Below are 20,186 nucleotides of genomic sequence, written 5' to 3'. Positions count from 1 at the left end.
AGTCAAGGAAATTGCGAGAAAAGCTTTTGTCCGAGCCCGAACTGACGCTCAAGAAAGTAATCGAAATCTCGCAGGCCAAAGAAGCTAGTCAGTTGCAAGCTGCACAAATGGCCGAGTCAGACCAAGCGTTCTCAGTCAGTCGCTCACGCAGACAAACGCGGCATGCACCGTCGGGTAGCAGATCTAACGCAAAGCAGGATTCCGCCAACTCCAACTCGCCGCCGAGAAAAATCAAACAATGTGGGCGCTGTGGCCGCCGGGGTCACACGTCGGAAGAGTGCAGATGCACTCGCGGGAAACGTTGTTTTGCATGCGATGGCCTCAATCACTTTGCATCCGCGTGCCGAAGTTCAAATCAAAACAAGCAACGTTCGTCACAAAACAAGAATGATTCTGCTCGTCGTTCGGTACGCGCACTCGATCCCGACATTGCACAATCAGATTTTGAGTCCTCCGACACTGACGAGGACGCAGTACAAGCATTGTTTTCACTTGATGATGACGCGTCGACAACAGCGGTGAATATCTCTGGTACAGAAACTCGTTTGTTGATTGATTCTGGTGCGTCTTGCAACGTTCTGAACACAGCTGATTCAAAGAAATTGATTGACAGAGGTATCAAAATACACAAGTGTAACAGGCGTGTGCGACCATACAGATCAGACCCCATACATGTCACTGAATACATCACCGCAGATGTTCAATTTGCAGACACTGTAGTCAGAACAAAGTTTCTGATAATCCCGGGCACACATGTGTCACTACTCGGTAGACAAACTGCAGAGAAGCTTAAAATCTTGTTCATTGTAAATGCAGTGAACATCCCGAACCCCACAACACCGACATCTCCGTCATCCCCACTGGACAGATTCCCGGGAATTGACCAAGGAATAGGCAAGCTCAAAAGCCACACAGTCACAGTTCACGTTGACAAAAGTGTTCCACCTGTTGCCAGAAAACACAACCGTGTCCCGTTCCATTTACGTGATAAAGTGGAAAAAGAGCTGAACAAACTGCAAGAACAGGATATCATTGAAAAGGTCACAGGACCTACAGAGTGGGTCTCACGCATTGTCACACCGCCAAAGCCCAAAAACCCGTCAGAAATACGCGTTTGCTGCGACATGCGTGACGTAAACAAGGCCGTACTTCGCACAAGACACATCACACCCACTATTGAAGAGCTAGTGTCAGACTTAAATGGTGCAAAGGTTTTCAGCAAGATCGATCTGCGTTCAGGCTATCACCAACTTGAGCTTGACCCAGCATCTAGACAGTTCACCACATTTTCCACACACTTGGGCCTGTACAGGTACAAAAGACTCCCATTTGGCCTAAACTCAGCTGCGGAAATTTTCCAGCACACTATTCAAGAAGTGATCTCTGGCGTTTCCGGTGCCAGAAATGTCTCTGATGACATCATTGTCTTCGGGTCAGATCAAGCAGATCACGATCGGGCCCTCGATGAGACTTTGAAACGGCTCCATCAGGCTGGGCTAACCGTTCACAGACAGAAATGTGAATTCAACAAGGACGAGATCGAATTCTTCGGTTTCATCTTCTCCGCTGCAGGCCTCCGCCCAGATCCCAAAAAAGTGCAAGCACTTCATGACATGCCCAGGCCGCAAAATGCATCCGAGGTCCGCTCGTTTCTTGGCATGGTCCAATACAGCTCGCGTTTCATCAACAACTTTGCGACCATCACCGAGCCACTTCGCTCTCTTACAAAACAAAACACGCCATGGGCGTGGACCGAAACGCACGAGACCGCATTTGATACGATCAAACAAGCTCTGTCAGCGACAACCACTCTCGCATACTTCGACCCAAAGAAACACACAGAAATATACGTCGACGCCAGTCCCGTTGGCGTCGCAGGCCTTCTATGTCAGGAAGGTCGCACGATTGCTTACGCGAGCCGTGCTCTCACCGCAGTGGAGCAGAGGTACTCTCAGACCGAACGCGAGGCCCTTGCTGTCGTTTGGGCATGCGAGCACTTCGACATTTATGTCAGCGGTGCGCCGTTCACAGTCATAACCGACCACCGCCCTCTACTCAACATCTGGCAGAAGCCATCACCTCCCACTCGGATCGCACGATGGTCGTTGCGCCTTCAACCGTACTTACTTACGATGAAGTACAAGCCGGGAAAAGAAAACCCCGCTGACTTACATGTCCAGACACCCAACGCATGCAGTCGCTGCATCAAAACATGAAAAGATGGCAGAAGCATACATCAGTTTTCTCGCTGACACTGACACACTCTCTGCGGTCACGCTTGATGAGATTAAAGCAGAAACCGTACAAGACGCCACACTGCAAACAGTCATGAAAATCATCAGCACAGGCAAATGGCATGCACTCAAAGAACTCGCAGATCCTGAGGCAAACTTGGAAGACTTGATACGTTTTCGCAACGTTAAAGATGATCTCTGCGTCAATGCCGAACACAATGTCATTCTAAAAGGTACGCAGCTCGTGATTCCCGCCTCTTTGCGAAAACGGGTCGTTCAAGTGGCCCATGAAGGGCACCAGGGTATAACGAAAACGAAATCGTTCATACGCAGCAAAGTCTGGTTCCCAGGCATAGACAAAGCAGTAGAACTGGAAGTCGAGAGTTGCATTCCGTGTCAGGCCAACACAAATCGTAGTCAGAAAGAACCCATGAACATGTCCGACCTTCCAAGAGGCCCTTGGCTTGAATTGTCTCTTGATTTCTGTGGCCCTCTGCCAAGCGGCGATTACATACTTGTGCTGGTCGATGAATACTCACGTTATCCAATCGCAGAAATCATTCGCAGCACTTCAGCGGATTGCGTGATTCCAATAGTTGACAAAGCCTTTGCCATGTTCGGGTACCCGGAGGTGATCAAAACGGACAACGGGCCCCCATTCCAAAGCCACCAATGGAGGTCATTTATGAAAAGATCGGGCGTCAAACACCGCAGAGTCACGCCACTTTGGCCACAGGCTAATGCTCAAGCAGAAGCTTTTAACAAGCCACTAGAGAAAGCCATCCGTGCGGCACACGCACAACACAAAAATTGGCGATTAGAGCTCACTTCGTTTATTCGCACATACAGGGCGACACCGCACCCTTCGACACTGTTTACACCCTTCAGGCTCTTACTGGGACGCGACCCGAAAACCAAACTTCCAGAGCCACCAATATATGCACATCCCCAAAACAGAGCAACCGAAGAGCTTGCCCGAAAGCATGACGCTTGCGCAAAACAGAAGATGAAGCTCTATGCAGACAAACGAAATCACGCCAAACGTGCTGAAATCGCCAGTGGTGATTTTGTTCTAGCAAAGCAAAGGAAAAGGAACAAACTCACACCGCCGTTCAACCCGACTCCCATGGTGGTCACTGCCACAAACGGTTCCATGATAACCGCTCAGTCCTCACAGGGACAGCCAGTCACACTCACCCGCAACAGCTCATATTTCAAAAAGCTAAAGCATGCGCCACCAGATCACCATCAGTCTGCTGATGACGTAGATGAACCTCCCTTAGACGTTCAAAAAAGTATTGTCCCTCAGAACACTGTCCCAGATACTGGCGTGAAAGAGGCATGCGGTCAAGCAACATCGTCAACACAACCATGTTCTCTCACGCAATCACAGACACAAACAGCATGCGGTCCATCAGCATCGTCAACACAACCATGTTCTCTCACGCAACCACAGACACAAACATCTCCTATCACCTCACAGACTGTCAGTATTGCCCCCTCTATGACCTCATATCCAAGGCGGTCAACCCGTCAAAAGAAATCCCCAACTCGTTTCAAAGACTATGTGACTGATTTTTGAGATTCAAACGCTATCACATCAGAAGTTAAAAAAAAATAAAAAAATTTCCCCCATTTTTTTTTCTTCTTTTTAGCTGATTATGCATTAAGTAATGCACTCAGATGTGCGTGCACAATATTTGTTTTTGCTTTATTGTCAACAAACAGCGTTGACGTGGTACTGTATTAGCGCATTATCAATGCCAGATTATTGATTTTCTATCTTCCATGCCAACTGTTGTTTTGGTTTTGGTTTTTGAGTCACTTGAGAAAAAGTGACTCTATGTAATCGGTCAGTGTTAGTCTGTCCGGCCGGCCGTCCGGCCGGCCGTCCGTAGACACCACCTTAACGTTGGACTTTTCTCGGAAACTATCAAAGCGATCCGGCTCATATTTTGTTTAGTCGTGACCTCCAATGACCTCTACACTTTAACGATGGTTTCGTTGACCTTTGACCTTTTTCAAGGTCACAGGTCAGCGTCAAAGGAAAAATTAGACATTTTATATCTTTGACAAAGTTCATCGGATGTGATTGAAACTTTGTAGGATTATTCTTTACATCAAAGTATTTACATCTGTAGCCTTTTACGAACGTTATCAGAAAAACAAGGGAGATAACTAGCCTTTTCTGTTCGGCAACACACAACTTAACGTTGGGCTTTTCTCGGAAACTATAAAAGTGACCGGGCTCAAATTTTATGTGAACGTGACTCATTGTGTTGTGAATAGCAATTTCTTCCTGTCCATCTGATGCCTCATATAATATTCAGAACTGCGAAAGTGACTCGATCGAGCGTTTGCTCTTCTTGTCTTATAATGTTTTTGCCTACAAAGATTGTCGACTCAGTATTGCATTGGTAGCCTACATTATTAGCGTTTTGGTTGTATTTGTTTCTCTTGTTCCTACAAACTGTTGTACTTCTGTGCGCTTGGGGAGAGAAAATGAGAGTAAATTGATAAGCGATGCGAAAATGTTTTAATCATTGATTTGACTTTGTGCTTCAGAAGTTTTTGTTTGTTTCTTCGGAATGTTATGTTTTGTTCTGATGTTCTTGTTTTATTCCTGGAAGAAAGGAAGAGATGTAATATTGTTCCACCACGATTGGTTCTGGTGTATCACGTGGTTCATGAATATTAAATCAGTTGGAGACTAATGGCGGAATCCGTGTGCATGTTGGAAGGCTGCGAGCGAAGGCACATAGCAATAGTTCCACTCATACATACACTCTAGCATTCAAAGACACTACAGTATACTTGCGTGGGGGCTGCACTACAGCTTGGGCTCCCTCCTTGAGCGTGATGTGTAGCTCACCTTCAAAGTCGCCTGTACTCTCAAATCTGTCAGGGTATGCATGCTCCAGGTTACTGGCGTTCGTGGCGGGCTTCAGTGCCGGTGCTGCTGTTGTCCGCTGCTGGGTCCAGGATCGCTGGACCGTTACTGTCTGTCACAAAACATTCTGCGTCATGCCATTCTGTGTTCTTGAATTTGCATTAGATCGTGATGACTCCAAACTGCTTGATGAGCGTCCCGCTGTATGATTGTAGGACAGTGCGGTGTTGTTCTGTGGCGCCTGGTGCCGGGAAGCCCCCAGGGTTGAGCTGCTCCGGAAACATCCGCCGAAAGATGCGGAGAGGAAGGATGTTGCCCTGTGCTCCCGTATCGACCGTGACTTTCAGGGATGCCGGTTGCAGGTACTTGATATGCAGGCTGGCGTATAGCTCATCCCGATTGTCACCGTCGTTTCTCTCGATGCTCGAGAAATCTAGGCAGTCGATGTTGTCGGCAAGGTCATCATCGCTGAGGTCCTGGACGACGTTAATGTGCGTCCTGCCGCCTTGCCGGTGGCCAGGTCTGTTACGTCGTCATCCTCTGGGTCTGTGTTGCAGTTTGCCGTGACTCTGTGTGGCATATCCAGCTCTGTCTGTGCTACCGCTGGTGCTTGAGCGGCATACCTTCTACCAGTGGTTGGGCTTGAGGCATTTTGAGCACTTGGTGCCGTAGGCTGGGCATTGTCGAGGTTGGTGTTTGCCACCGCAGTTGCCGCACTCGCGATGGTCTGCTGTGCTTTGTTGTGATGGCGTCGATGGTGGAGCCTGTAGCTGTCAATTCCACCATCTGACGCTTATAGTTCGCTGTAGCCTCGTGTGAACTTGCTAGTACTGGGGCTGTGGCGAGGGTTAGGGTGCCGTCTCTGGAGGAGAGTTCACGCTGGACGGTGGGAATATATGTCCCAGCGATGAGTTGTTCTAAAACTTCTCATATTCTGCGGCTTTGTCTGTGTATTTGCACTTGATGGCCTTTGCTCTGCATCTTGTGCAAAAATCTTCCACCGACTTCCCTGCTCGTTGCGTCAATCGCTGCATTTCGAGGCGATGAATGCGGAAGTTCTGTGATGATTTGAGTAGCTGCAATCTGTCCCAGATGTGTGTGTGGGTCTTTGAGCTGTGCAGCAGTGAGGCTCCATGTGTTGGGTAGTCGCAGGCCCTCACTGCCAAGCCATAACATGATGTAGTTATGTTCCATTTTTTGTCAATGTTCTTCACTAGAAACCACATGTCACAGACGGAGCTGCTTAAAATCTTGTAATGCTAGTGCCCTGTCATCTGAAGACAAGTCCATGTTTGGGCGTGGCAATGGTGCATCAGTCATGTTGGTTGTGTGTGAGTGGTAAAAGTGAAAAAGATACCCCTTACCGAATTGTGCGAAGTGAGGGTAATGGAGTGGGGTTTGTATCCGTGTGCAACGCTAATATTACTGTCAGAGACACAGTCACTGGTGGTCAAGATAGTGTCCAGGAAAAGCGGTATCAATCAATCAATCAATATGAGGCTTATATCGCGCGTATTCCGTGGGTACAGTTCTAAGCGCAGGGATTTATTTTTTTATTTTTTTATTTTTATTTTATGCAATTTATATCGCGCACATATTCAAGGTGCAGGGATTTATTTATGCCGTGTGAGATGGAATTTTTTTACACAATACATCACGCATTCACATCGGCCAGCAGATCGCAGCCATCACGTCGGCGCATATCCTACTTTTCACGGCCTATTATTCCAAGTCACACTGGTATTTTGGTGGACATTTTTGTCTATGCCTATACAATTTTGCCAGGAAAGACCCTTTTGTCAATCGTGGGATCTTTAACGTGCACACCCCAATGTAGTGTACACGAAGGGACCTCGGTTTTTCGTCTCATCCGAAAGACTAGCACTTGAACCCACCACCTAGGTTAGGAAAGGGGGGAGAAAATTGCTAACGCCCTGACCCAGGGTCGAACTCGCAACCTCTCGCTTCCGAGCGCAAGTGCGTTACCACTCGGCCACCCTAGCTAGTATTCCGTAATCCAGTTGAAGCGGCCTGACAGGAAACAACTTGACACAGTTACCAGGGGCGGATGGGGGGGGGGGGGGGGGGTACAGGGGTTCCGGAACCCCCCCCCCCCCCCCCGGGCTGTCAAAAAAAATTAATACTAACTTTAAAAGAAATAATGAGTGGCTGCTGACACCAGTTGATCATGTTTAAAATCAAGGACAAGTCATAAATTGTTCATAAAATAGCTAAAACTCTTCAGCTTCAGCCTTGCCCATGTACCCCACAATGGGTCTACCCCTGGACCCCATGTTGTAACCCCCCCCCCTCTGGCTTAACTGCTCCGCAGGCCCCTGGTTACTAATGGTCAGACGCTGTTCCAGACTCACTTACGTATAGTATCACTATCACAGTCACAAAGTTCCAGGTAGTAAAGTTCCAATGATCAGAAACTGTCAGTGTCACTCACACACAGGGGCTGGCACAGAAAAAAACAAATTGTAAGATGTTCATAACACTGGGGCACCAGAGCTGCCACCATGTAATAATTAATATGATGTTTGGTGTTTATGATGATGTTGGTCAGTATTCAGAGGCTATATTGCATAGGTTCACACTCTCAGCCGCACTCGGTTGAACATCAGACGAATATCTATTCTATAGGTTTATTCACTAGAATAGAGAATAAAGGAAAAGCAACTACACAGTATTAGATCTTGGTACAGAGTCAGTGAAACTCATTAGCATAAGGATGCTGTGCTGGCAAGAAAGTCGAGGGTGCAGAGGCTCTTATTTTGAGCGAGTTTTAGCGTCAACTAAGGTGACTCGAGTCGAACCGGAGGTCGCAAAAACTCGGTCCGGTACGACTGGAGTGACGTCACCGGTTAACCAACTTTCAACCTTGCTTCCTGCGTAGGGTCTCTCCAGTTCCAAGATGGCTGCCAAGGCGAGGTGAGAAACTTCTGCAAATATTTTTTGACAAAGTTACGGATTGTGAGAAGACATTTGTTGTAAATCACTTAGCCTTTCAAAAATTAAGGATACTGGGTTGGATACTGTCTTGGTTTTAATGCATTTTATTTTAGCAGTGATGTTTATTTTGGGAAGAAATGAGGTCAACAGGAGTTTGGGTGCGATTTCGGCTCAAATGTACTTTAGCGCCCTGAACTTTTACCCGGCTGTTTTGCGCTCGATTTTCACGCTCACTTCTTCATTGACGTTCGAATCGATAGTTCGATGTTTTGGCATTACATTCACATCAACAATAAAACAGTACTGCTTGTTCATCATCGTCGTCCATCAACTCTCCACAACAGTAAATCCGTAACGCGCTTGTCGCCATCTTGTTGCAAGGGACGCGACTGGACACAACCCAACAGCGTTTCCGCGAAGAAAAAAACCAGACATGCGCAGTGACCCTACCGTAGCTCAACCCTGTTCCTCGCGAAAACTCGCTCAAAGACTGACTGATCGGACCAGACCGTGGGAAGAGATTAGAGATCTGTTAGGAGAGGCCTGGGTGGAGGCACAGTTGATAGAACTAAAACACCTTAAAAAATCGTTTACCCTGCTATTATGTATTGTCAATTTCTGTTTGACCACTGAGTTGTGCATTGTTTTTCTTGCTTGATGCCTATCAAAGCTAATTAATTTGCGGCTCTGATTAAACTTAAATACGCACACACAAAACGAAAACAAAACCAACTTTTTTTGTATTAACTCTTTACATCAGACCAAAAACAAATGCTTATGGACTAGTTGTTTTTTAATTTGTTTTTGTTTTAACATAATTATTGTAAATCAGCTTGTCTTACCCTCCCAACCGGTGCTTGATAAATGAAGAGGGGAGTAAACTTCGACAAGATTACTTTAATCGCAGCTACTTTACGAAGTCATCTCCCTTACTAACCAAATTGTTGTAACATTGATTTTCGTGTTTGATAACTATTCTGGTCGTTGTTATGATGCACCCGTAATCTTTTATTGTTACAACAACAAAAAATATTTGCTTTCTTAGCAGAATTTCTCTATTTGAATGATATAAAAACGTTTGTTTTATTTTAGAGAGTATGAAAATAACCAAAATGGCTGCCGATGAAAGGATTTGTCTGCTATGAGCGTGTCCGAGTTACAATAATGTCTTCCAAAGCATTTATTCGTGTGTTCATCTTCCTGACATTTTGCTGTTCCACGCTGCTATGTCAGCTTGTGGTGAACGTGAAAAATAAAGGCGATGAGGTGATCGTTGAGAGCATTCACGCCAACACGACGTCTGACACGGTGACACTGGAGTATCTCAACACTGATGGCACACTCGTTACTCTCTTCATTGACTTTAAGTCTGTATGTATCATTTATTCTCTCTCTCTCTCTCTCTCTCTCTCTCTCTCTCTCTCTCTCTCTCTCTCTCTCTCTCTCTCTCTCTCTCACTCTCATTGTTTTCACTACGTTACATTGTGTATAATATGTAATATCAAATAACCAAAGGGAAGTAATCGCTCTTTATGCATGTTGCGACCCATCTCGTCATCGGCGCTTTTCCAGAAATGACCTGCGCTTTGTTGGAATTCCAACAATGGCCGCCATTGTAGGAATTCCAACTTTGCGCTACGCGATTCTAGAAATGTACCGCGCGCATAGTGAGAATTCTGCTCTTTCTTAGAATGCGATGTAAAATGATACAAGTCATGATGGCCTATGATGATCCTTGTGTTTTAAAGTGATCAATGCTTAGTCTTGAAAAAGCAGATGCCTTTTATAACGCACCAAACCAACCGAATTACGAAAAGCAAAAACGCTTTTGATAACTTCGGCGGGTAACAACACAGTTCAACGACCCATCCCACTCGACCAAAACGCACCAATTTTACGTAATTTTTAACGTTTCAGATCTTACATTTTACAACAACCAAAACACAACAAGAGTGTTCCGATACAAGTTACTTTTCACTGGTAACTATCGATTTTGATAACCGTTTTTACTCAGTCTTAACTGATTATATATAATTATTAAACTCACACAGTCTCTCTGGGCTGCAGATACAGCATTACGTCCCTTTACTGAGTAGGCTCTTGTCACTGCATAGTAATCTAGGCTCTTAAAACGTGATGTGCAAGTCTGTGCGCTATATTGATGTGATAGTTGCAAAATGTTGATTCAAATTAAAGATGATTTCAGCCTGTTGTAACAAACTAACACTCTACTCTGAGAAAAAAAAATCATTGTGTTCAAAATAGATGGAGACAGCAGCAACTAGCTAGCTGCATGCGCTGAGTGTCACTGAGAGAATTGTTACACAGTGTACCCCCCCCCCCCCCCCCCCAATTCAAGACTTCCCCTGTATAAGACCTTGCTTTTTCATACCTTATTCATGACCTGTGAAAAGGGTATACTTTTTTTGTGCCAGTCGAAGGGTTGCCATTTCTAGAACGAGGCAGCTCGTTTCCGGAAATGCGGCGCTTTGTTGGAAATCAAATGAGGTTTCGGGAAATCCCGATTATTCCAACTCTGCCCCGGATTCTTACTTTGCGCCCAACATGCATACGACATGTGTAATAGAGTAAGCGAGAGTTGTACGGAACCTTATCTCCTGGCACCTGAGAGAATAACAAGCATTGAAATGAACAAGCGACTTTCATCCTCAAAAAAGGATGATCACCGCAAGCTCATATGCTCATCATTCTCTAAGGCACTCCAACTAACACCTACGTACACAGTCATATATATGTATACAAGAACCAACTTTTATTGTCGACCGGACATAGTCCTTAGATCAAGATTGATTTTGTCAGTTGTTGTTTTTCTCTACCTTTTTTTCTACGTGAATATCCGTGTAAATATGTGATTAGATTACAATACAATACAACAATACAATAACTTTATTAATCTCTAAAAGAGAAATTACATTGCTGAGCGTTTGTGTCCGTAATAATAACATACATAAAACATTCAAAATAAACATTTGTTCTTTGTCCTGAGAAAATATAGCACATTGGTTATCACATAAGAAAGTATATTAAAAATAAATTAACATGCATTCACCATCAACAATGCACAAAAGAAAGTCAGCACCTTGCCGGTTATCACATGTTGTCTAAGATTAAGAGAGTAGAATGCAAAACAAAATCAACAATACTGAAACAATACAGAACACTGACCCCGTGCATCAGAGCGACAACACCAGCATCTACCGCCCCACCTGAGAATTGAAGATGTGAATTGCAGATGGAATGAACGAATTTCTGTAGCGTGTGGATCTTGCGGTTGGTTGTCTGAATCTGTTGCTCCTGTCTGTCCGTCTACTGTCAAATTCCGGTCTGAGTGGGTGCGAGTCGTCAGCCAAAATCTTCTGTACCTTGTCAGTCAGTCGTCGTTCATGTGTTGATGTGAAATTGTCCTGCTTCCTCCCTACCACCCCACTTGCTTTCCTGATGAATTTATCTAATCTATCCCTGTCTTGCTTGTTGATGTTGCCACCCCAACACACGGAGCCAAAGTACAACACACTATTGCACGTTGAAGTGTAAAACATCTGAAGGATTTCTTGTCTGATGTTAAAAGACCTGAGTTTTCTCAAAAAGTACAGGCGAGAGTGGAGTTTCTTCACAAGGGCATCAGAGTTTGGTTTCCATGTCAACTTATTGTCTATAATCACCCCCAAATACTTATACTGCTCTACCTTCTCTACGACCTCCCCCTTGATCCCCCTTAGTCCCCTCTTTGGGCGAGGGCTGGTTGAAAAAAAGCTCGTTGTATTGCTTATGCCACAACCCTAGAAAAATAAAATTTGATTTGATTTGATTTGATCTCTCTATGAAAAACACTGACATTTCTTAGATTTCCTGTGCATTATAAAAAATTTTTGCATAAGTTAAGATCCAAAAAACACACTTATACTGTAGTAACAACACAGCTGGCTATCCTGTACTAAATATGAATCTCACAGTGTAAACTATAATAATATTCCAAATCTGTCAATTCCGTGAAATGTGATTGTGAATGCTATCTGGGATAAATTTTAAAAAAACGTGCTTGCAGATATATTTGTCATCATTTTCACAAGTTTTCATTCATGATCATAACCAGCTTGGGAATAAATAACACTGTTCCCAATGTAACAAATCAAGGTGATGAATGGGTTTGGGCTTTCAGGCAAAATGTGGATTGTCAAAGTAAAAGCCACTCAGGCTGATTGTTTGACTTTCGTGACTTTGAGGCCTCAGGGAGCATATCGCCTTCGGTTTTCATATATTTATTAACCTTGGCCTTTGGCCTTGGTCGATAAAGATGAAACAGGAGACAATATGCTCCCCTCGGACCAACAAAAAAGCTTGTCTTAGGCTTATGTATTTATAACAGCAGAGCAATTTCATGAATTTGTTTTTTGTGGTCAGAAAGACCTTGATTATGGATAGATTTTCCTTCACACATTTATTCTACCCAGCATACTTTTCTTTGCAACTTCGAGTTTTGATTTTAGGGCAGTTATACTTGTAGATTGAAAAAGCAACAAAAAAAGAAATGGTGTTCATGTGCACTTTTATCATGATTTCAGGAGGCACAATTGTTCAAAGTGATCATGCCAGGAGAGGAGGAGTTAGGAGACACTCAGCCACAGACCATCTGTTTCATCACACGCTTCAGTCACAGCGACTTCATCTCATCTGATGCTATGTCCAAACTCAGACAGGTATACACCCAGGCAGTCTTTCCTTATTTTCAACATAATCTGGAGGTTTCATCTTTTGTATCACATTGTCATGCTTTCTTTGAGACCTTTTCTTAATGACGCATTTTGCAGTTATCAATCAATCAATCAATCAATATGAGGCTTATATCGCGCGTATTCCGTGGGTACAGTTCTAAGCGCAGGGATTTTTTTATTTTTTATTTTTTTATTTTTTAGTTTTTATGCAATTTATATCGTGCACATATTCAAGGCGCAGGGATTTATTTATGCCGTGTGAGATGGAATTTTTTTACACAATACATCACGCATTCACATCGGCCAGCAGATCGCAGCCATTTCGGCGCATATCCTACTTTTCACGTCCTATTATTCCAAGTCACACGGGTATTTTGGTGGACATTTTTATTTATGCCTATACAATTTTGCCAGGAAAGACCCTTTTGTCAATTGTGGGATCTTTAACGTGCACACCCCAATGTAGTGTACACGAAGGGACCTCGGTTTTTCGTCTCATCCGAAAGACTAGCACTTGAACCCACCACCTAGGTTAGGAAAGGGAGGAGAAAATTGCTAACGCCCTGACCCAGGGTCGAACTCGCAACCTCTCGCTTCCGAGCGCAAGTGCGTTACCACTCGGCCACCCAGTCCACAGTTATGCTGAATGTTGAATTATTCATGATCAATAATGCAGCGTCATCACCATTTTTAATTTAAAGAAATTGAATAATTTATTTAAGTTATACATGTACCTTGAAAAATACATCTAGGAAAGTGTTAAATTGATCTCTCGGCATCATACTCAGTTTTGGCTTGCCCATAATTCAGAAAATATTTGTGTAACGATAATGTTTTCCTCCCTGTTCCCTGTTATTAGAAAAATCCCACTGCAATTCGCACACCAGAGGAGGAGAAAGCGCCAGGCACCTACACTCATGACCTTCGAGTTGACCTTGTGAAGAGCCATGTGATTAGTCCTCACATTTACAATGTGTGTCAGGATGCGGTGGATTCCATTCACTTTACGGAGTCGGACCTGCGCACCATTTCGAGATGTAAGTTTTAAGGTTCTGTCATTTTCCTCCAGCCTTTTTACATTTAGTCAAGTTTTGACTAAATGTTTTAACATAGAGGGGGAATCGAGACGAGGGTCGTGGTGTATGTGTGTGTGTGTCTGTCTGTCTGTGCGTGTGTGTGTGTAGAGCGATTCAGACCAAACTACTGAACCGATCTTTATGAAATTTGACATGAGAGTTCCTGGGAATGATATCCCCGGACGTTTTTTTCTTTTTTTCGATAAATACTTTTGATGACGTCATATCCGACTTTTTGTAAAAGTTGAGGCGGCACTGTCACACCCTCATTTTTCAATCAAATTGATTGAAATTTTTGTAAAGCAATCTTCTACGAAGGCTGGACTTCGGTATTGCATTTCAGTTTGGTGGCTTAAAAGTTAGTTAATGATTTTGGTCATTAAAAATCTGAAAATTGTAATAATTTTTTTTTTTTATATATAAAACGATCCAAATTTACGTTCATCTTATTCTACATCATTTCCTGATTCCAAAAACATATAAATTAGTGTTCTGTACAATTTCTGACCAAGGAGTGACTTTTTTGTAGTATATGCTCAATATCTGTGCAGCATGTAATCTTGTGTAATAACATCTTGTCACATTTGCTGTAATTATAGCACTGTCCAAGGACTACGCCACAATGATGTCTGCAATGGAGAAACATGAACCTACCAAGTACGCTCGCTGTATGGACACTCAGGAGATCGACAGGCCATGTTTGTGTCGTTTCGACCTGTGTATTGGTTGGTACCCGTGTGGCCTCAAGTACTGCCGGGGCAAAGACACTGTTGGCAAGGTGGTCAGTTACAGGTGTGGAATCAAGACCTGCAAGCGATGTCTGACTTTCTTCCATGTCGTGGACACCAAGCGAGGGTGCTTGTGGGACGTGTAGCAGAACAGCATTACTCACTGCATTCTGTCTTATCTGCACAGGACACAGTGAAAAGATTACAGTGCTTGGAAGAGGTTGATCTATTGACCTTTGTTGTCTGTTGAGATAATTTCTTCATTCTGATGTTTGGTGACTGAATTGTATGGTTTGGCTGGTTAACAGACATTTTCAATTTAAATGTCTAACACTCCCCATTTTTGACACAGTGTACAGTGCACAATAAATAAGCTAATCATGGTATCCATGTTTATGTTTTGTTTTTGTTCTTCCATGACAATTGACATGCCCAGATTGTGGTATTATAGCAAATAGAGCCAGCATATTGATGTGAAGTTTTTCAGTTTCAGTTGGGACTGCCAGGTTTCAGAGGTCATAAAAATAAGATGTCAGAAGATGTCAGACACAGCATTTGCCCCCCCCCCCCCCCCCCCTCCCTCATGTCATGCCTCTAGAGTCAAGAGAACAAGATCTGAGAAACAGAGTGAGGTAGGCCCTCTAAGTGCACAAGACATATGTGCAACAAGAGTATTAAGTCAGAGAGTTATGTAGAACCAGTCTCCTGGTACATGAGAGAATAAATTAAAGGCAATGTATACACTCCGACAATGAAAAGCTCTGTTACAAATCTAATAAGCCAATGAAATGCCCCCTTACAAGTCATTAGGAAGTAGCCAATGAAAATCAATCTGACGTATTGACTTGTGCCATATCTTTTTTGGAGTGTATACAGGGCTGGCGATAATGTACAATCACATAGTATTCAGCCACTTGTAGGTCGATACACACTCCAAGTGTGTTCCAAACTTCAACAATAAACTGCTGTGCAGCATCAGTTGTGTGTGCGTGTGTTTGTCCCCAGCACACTTTGATACTATGAATCAAAAACACACAGCGTTCCTTTGCTAAATGGTGTTGAAAGACACTCCGAGTGTTAATGCAGTTATCTGGTCTTTTATGTACACTCCAAGAATGTATTTCTACATTTCAGCAAAGGCTGTGCAGAATCAGACAGTTTGTTTTTTTTGTACTCTTATAATCAACTGCTCTGCGTTCCTATCACTAAGTGGTGCCGGATGGCAAATTCGCTTCGCGGAAGTTAGCGTCGGAATGTATACAGGGGGGCAGAATCTTGTATACACTCCGAGTGCATATAGCCAGTGCGTACATTTAAAAGCATTAAAATGAACAGATGACTTTCATCTTCCAAAATTTTAAGAAAATAAGTCATTGTTATAATAATAATAATACGAGAATTTATATCGCGCACATATCTCACCACAAGGCGACTCAAGGCGCACAGTACGAAATATGAGAGAGCCCTGAAATGCAGCCGCTCGGCGCAGATGGGACAGCACTCTATATTTCGGGGGAAGCATGCTGGGTATTTTCGTGTTTCTATAACCCACCGAACTCTGACATGGATTACAGGATCTTTTCCGTGCGCACACAAAGTGGGTTAAGTCACTAGCAGGTCTGCACATAAGTTGACCTGGGAGATCGGAAAAATCTCCACTTTTAACCTACCAGGCGGCAGTGACCGGGATTCGAACACACGACCTTCCGATTAAGAGGCCGACGTCTTACCACCACGTCACTGCGCCCGTCATGTTATCTCATACAATTTTGAGCATGGACAGATTCAGATCACATGCAGCTTTGAAAAGAAAAATAGTGGTGCATTGTATATATTTCTTGTATTTATAATCATTATGCTCTGTGCCAAATGAGTAGTTAGTGCGGTTTATCCAACAAGGTAAAAGGTGAAAGAAATGTGTGAAATGGGTGTGCTGTGGAATTGAGCCACGGTGTGTGTTAGTGTGTTTGTGTGTGTTAGTGTTTGTGTGTGTGTGTGTGTGTGTGTGTGTGTTCTTGTGTCTGTACATGCATTCGTGTGTGTGTTTGCATGCGTGAGAAAGAGATGTACATGCATAAGTGCTTGGTTGTGTTCAGTGTTAGATTGAAGAGAGGTGAATGAATTGAAAGTAAACTTCTGTATGATATGGGTTGTTTACAGGAGAACACTGACTAACAAAAATGTTGGAGTTTGATGTCATTATCTTCATGTTGGTACATGTACATGTATGTATTTGCAGTATTGTGTATGATCATGCACTGTGGCATTCTTTTATCATTTGTCTCTTTGGTACATGTACAGCATTTGTTCATGTGTATATAGTATATCTTATGGCAATAATACATTTTATTCTAAGCATTTGTAAAGTGATCTATGCAATCATGATGTATGCTGTTCTACATGAGTTTCCATGTGGACTCTTTTACTGATATCCTATGGCTTCATCAACACATGTATATTCATCGACTTTTTTATCTTTATATATTCAAAACGATTTGGCCATTTCTGATAGTGAAACATTGGATTAAATGTGTTTATACAATTATGTCCATGACTTGTACCATATTAGGAAAGAGTTGAGTCAGCTGAAACTGTGTCATGGACTGATCAATTTGGTCGAAGACTTATTTCTGGCACAGGCATTGCACAACTTGAGGCATGCATTACCAGCTTAAGGTAAACAGCTTGTGGATTAGAAAAAAGTAACTTGTTCACTTTGTTACTTAGTGAAACGCAAATTCTGAAAAAATGTGGACTACAAACTATTAGAGCCGCAACTTTCACTTGTGTTCATCATGACTGTGTGGATTCTGTTGGTGTAGCAAATCAGCTAAATGTTTCCTGTTCAGATTGAAAACAAAATAGAACATTCAAGTTAAGAAATTTTTGAGATTGTCTTAGGTATATCAGTTCAGATGTATATAACAGTCTCTGAAATGTATCCTCAAGAATTACACAACCAATTGTGTCAAAATCTGTCTGTCTGTGTGTGTGTTGTGTACGTGTGTAATTGCATATGTGTGTTTATAATGCATGTGTGTGTGTTTGCATGTGTGTGTATGCTTATGTGGGTACCGGTGGATGTATGTATAAAGATACGTTGTGTGAGTGTACGCATGTGTGTGGTGCGTTTGGGCCAGTGGGCATTGAGTATGATGTGGGGTAGATGCAATGCCCTCATAAAAGCAGGACAGGAATCGACAGACCATTTAGTCAGGAAGCAATTAATGCCTGATGTCACCTGGCATCCACTCAGCTAACATTGTCAGCTGGTCATCAATGTGCATTGCAATACAAAAACATGGGCTACATCCACTCAAAATAAGTAGTCTACCCTGCACACAGACAACGATGCACACACACACACACACACACACACACACACACACACACACACACATATGCATTGTATCTGTATGGCCTGATCAGTATGTAAGTGACAGTGTACGGCTGGTAGTGCGCATGGCATTATTCTTAAATGGCAAAATCCGCAAAATGTACAAAATATCTCCAAATGCTTTAGCCTTGGTTTAGCTGGGTGAATTTCAAAGATGGCGTCCCATGTTACGGTGTTTTAGTGACTCTCAGCTTCACCACACAATCTGTCATAATGGAGGACGATATCCACAAGCCAGGGCTGTACAGATGGCAAAGACAGGCCAAGCCGAGAGTGTACTCTAGAGCGCAGGTGAGTCGCCGGTCAGGTGTATCCGTATTGCGGCAAAAAAAGCCTCTTAAGTCTTTGACTGACGCATTAAACAAACGGAAGATTGAAATTTGAAGAGGCTTCCCATTAGTGGCTCAAGTACACAAGGAAGCTACTGTTTCGTCAATATTAGAGTGGGGTAATCTTGAACTTTAGCGTGTTAAATTCATAGCTCAGAATCCAGTGACATTCTTTACTTATTTTTGATACAACTTTTACAAGTCCATGTAAGCAAGCAAGCCAAAGAACATTTGTCGTGAAATTAATTGACGGATTGAGCTCCAAACTTAAGCATAATTAATTAATTTGGTTGTTCAATCGACGAAAATGCACCGAAAATGGCATACGTTGTCAACCATGGGACATCATTTACACGAAAGAGTTGTCTCCCTTGTCCGCTCATACGGATAATTCCTTCTTTGACCCATGTAAACGAAATGCATTCGTACAGTTCATCGGAGTTCATTCCGTAACTTCAAAGGGATCTAAAATGACTTGTTATGATTACAAGTGCAGGTTCTACACATTTGGAGACTTAAATGCCTATGAATTATGAGCTATGAATTTAACACGCTAAAGTTCAAGATTAGGCAACAAACAAAAATTGTCTGTTTCTGGTCACCCGACCGACCCTAAATTTCGGCGCCGACCCTAAACTTTTTTTTTCCAAACTCAAATTTTTTTACAATTTTTTTTGGTGGTAAAGGACAGGGTGAGAAAATGAACAACAAAAACGTGTGAAAACGAAAGTCCGCTGACGATTTGTAAATGTGTTGAGTGTCTTGTCTCTATGTATAGTGAATCCAGTCTCTTTGCGCGATTTTTAAAGTTAGTTTTATTGGTCTACATTTGGGGTAAAAAAAATAAAAATAAAAAAAAATAAAAAAAAAATCCCTCCCGACCGACCCTATTTTTTTTAGCCATGTTACCAGAAACAGACAATTTTTTTTTTTTGGGCTTACCAGTGGGGTCGTGTTCCAAAGGGAATAACCAACTGGTTAAAATAAAAAAATAAAAAGATTTCTTGAAATTTCTCACATCTGCATCACAGAGGGTGTATCAATTAATAGAGTATTTACTCAAGTTGGCATAATGGTAATGAACAAATGATTAGGAAAGTATGAGCGCTAGATGCTCAATTTTGACTCAGAAAACCCCAGAAAACCTCATCAGTAATGAACAAAATTAATCCTTAGATATTGTTTCGTTGACATGTTTGTATGAAATCATAACTTACATCTGCAACTTCCACCGTTCATGGAATTATTTTGTGTTTGTGTGAGGATTTACAAAGGAGCAGAAGTAATAGACCTTTTCCGTATCTCGCAAAGGAATTAAATTCTAATGCACGGAAACACTTAAAACAGACGTTGTGAGCGTCATTGCTGATTTCGTTTATGATTTGAGCATGGTTTTCGACAGAAAAAAAGAGAATCTTTTGTTTTATCACTGATGAAAGATATCCATGTGCGTGCACCCGCGTGTATGTATCCATGTGTGTATGACATCATCAATACTTGTGCTTCAGAGTAACCTCCCTTGCATTCAAATCGACTTTGTCAAACATCTGTCTCTAAAAACACACAAACAAGGGTAGATAGATAGATAGATAATTTATTGCCAAGTGTACAATACATGAATGAACATAAAAAATACACGAGGAAAGCAGCTTGCTGTGTGATAAAAACAAAAATAAATAGCATTCATACATCACTGGCGCATAGCATCATACATACATGGGTAAGACAATTTGGTATCACAGTAACTAATACGTACACTATACAGACATGATGAAAACTATGAAACTCTAAGAGCTATCGGAACCCCTAGGACCCCCCCACCACTCCCCCCCCCCCCCCTCTCC

The 20,186-nt window shown here is 42.8% G+C and overlaps 2 protein-coding genes across 2 annotated transcripts in view; both read left to right on the top strand.

Moving 5' to 3' along the window:
* The first annotated feature begins 9,163 nt into the window (after positions 1-9,163).
* Positions 9,164-17,596, top strand: LOC138973180 (out at first protein-like). The gene is made up of 4 exons (XM_070345869.1): positions 9,164-9,450; positions 12,663-12,797; positions 13,672-13,849; positions 14,488-17,596. Exons 1-4 carry the CDS (start codon positions 9,202-9,204, stop codon positions 14,760-14,762), a joined length of 837 nt encoding a protein of 278 aa, XP_070201970.1. The 5' UTR covers positions 9,164-9,201; the 3' UTR covers positions 14,763-17,596.
* A 572-nt stretch (positions 17,597-18,168) lies between these two features.
* LOC138973178 (coiled-coil domain-containing protein 191-like) overlaps positions 18,169-20,186 on the top strand; it is a 34,280-nt gene continuing 32,262 nt past the window's right edge. The window contains exon 1 of the mRNA XM_070345867.1: positions 18,169-18,304. Within this exon, the coding sequence (XP_070201968.1) occupies positions 18,227-18,304 (78 nt within the window). The 5' untranslated portion in view covers positions 18,169-18,226. The remainder of the gene's footprint in view (positions 18,305-20,186) is intronic.

The sequence above is a fragment of the Littorina saxatilis genome, linkage group LG8 (assembly GCF_037325665.1).
Source record: "Littorina saxatilis isolate snail1 linkage group LG8, US_GU_Lsax_2.0, whole genome shotgun sequence".
NCBI classification, from domain to species: Eukaryota; Metazoa; Mollusca; class Gastropoda; order Littorinimorpha; family Littorinidae; genus Littorina; species Littorina saxatilis.
This window is presented reverse-complemented; position numbering and strand designations above follow the sequence as displayed.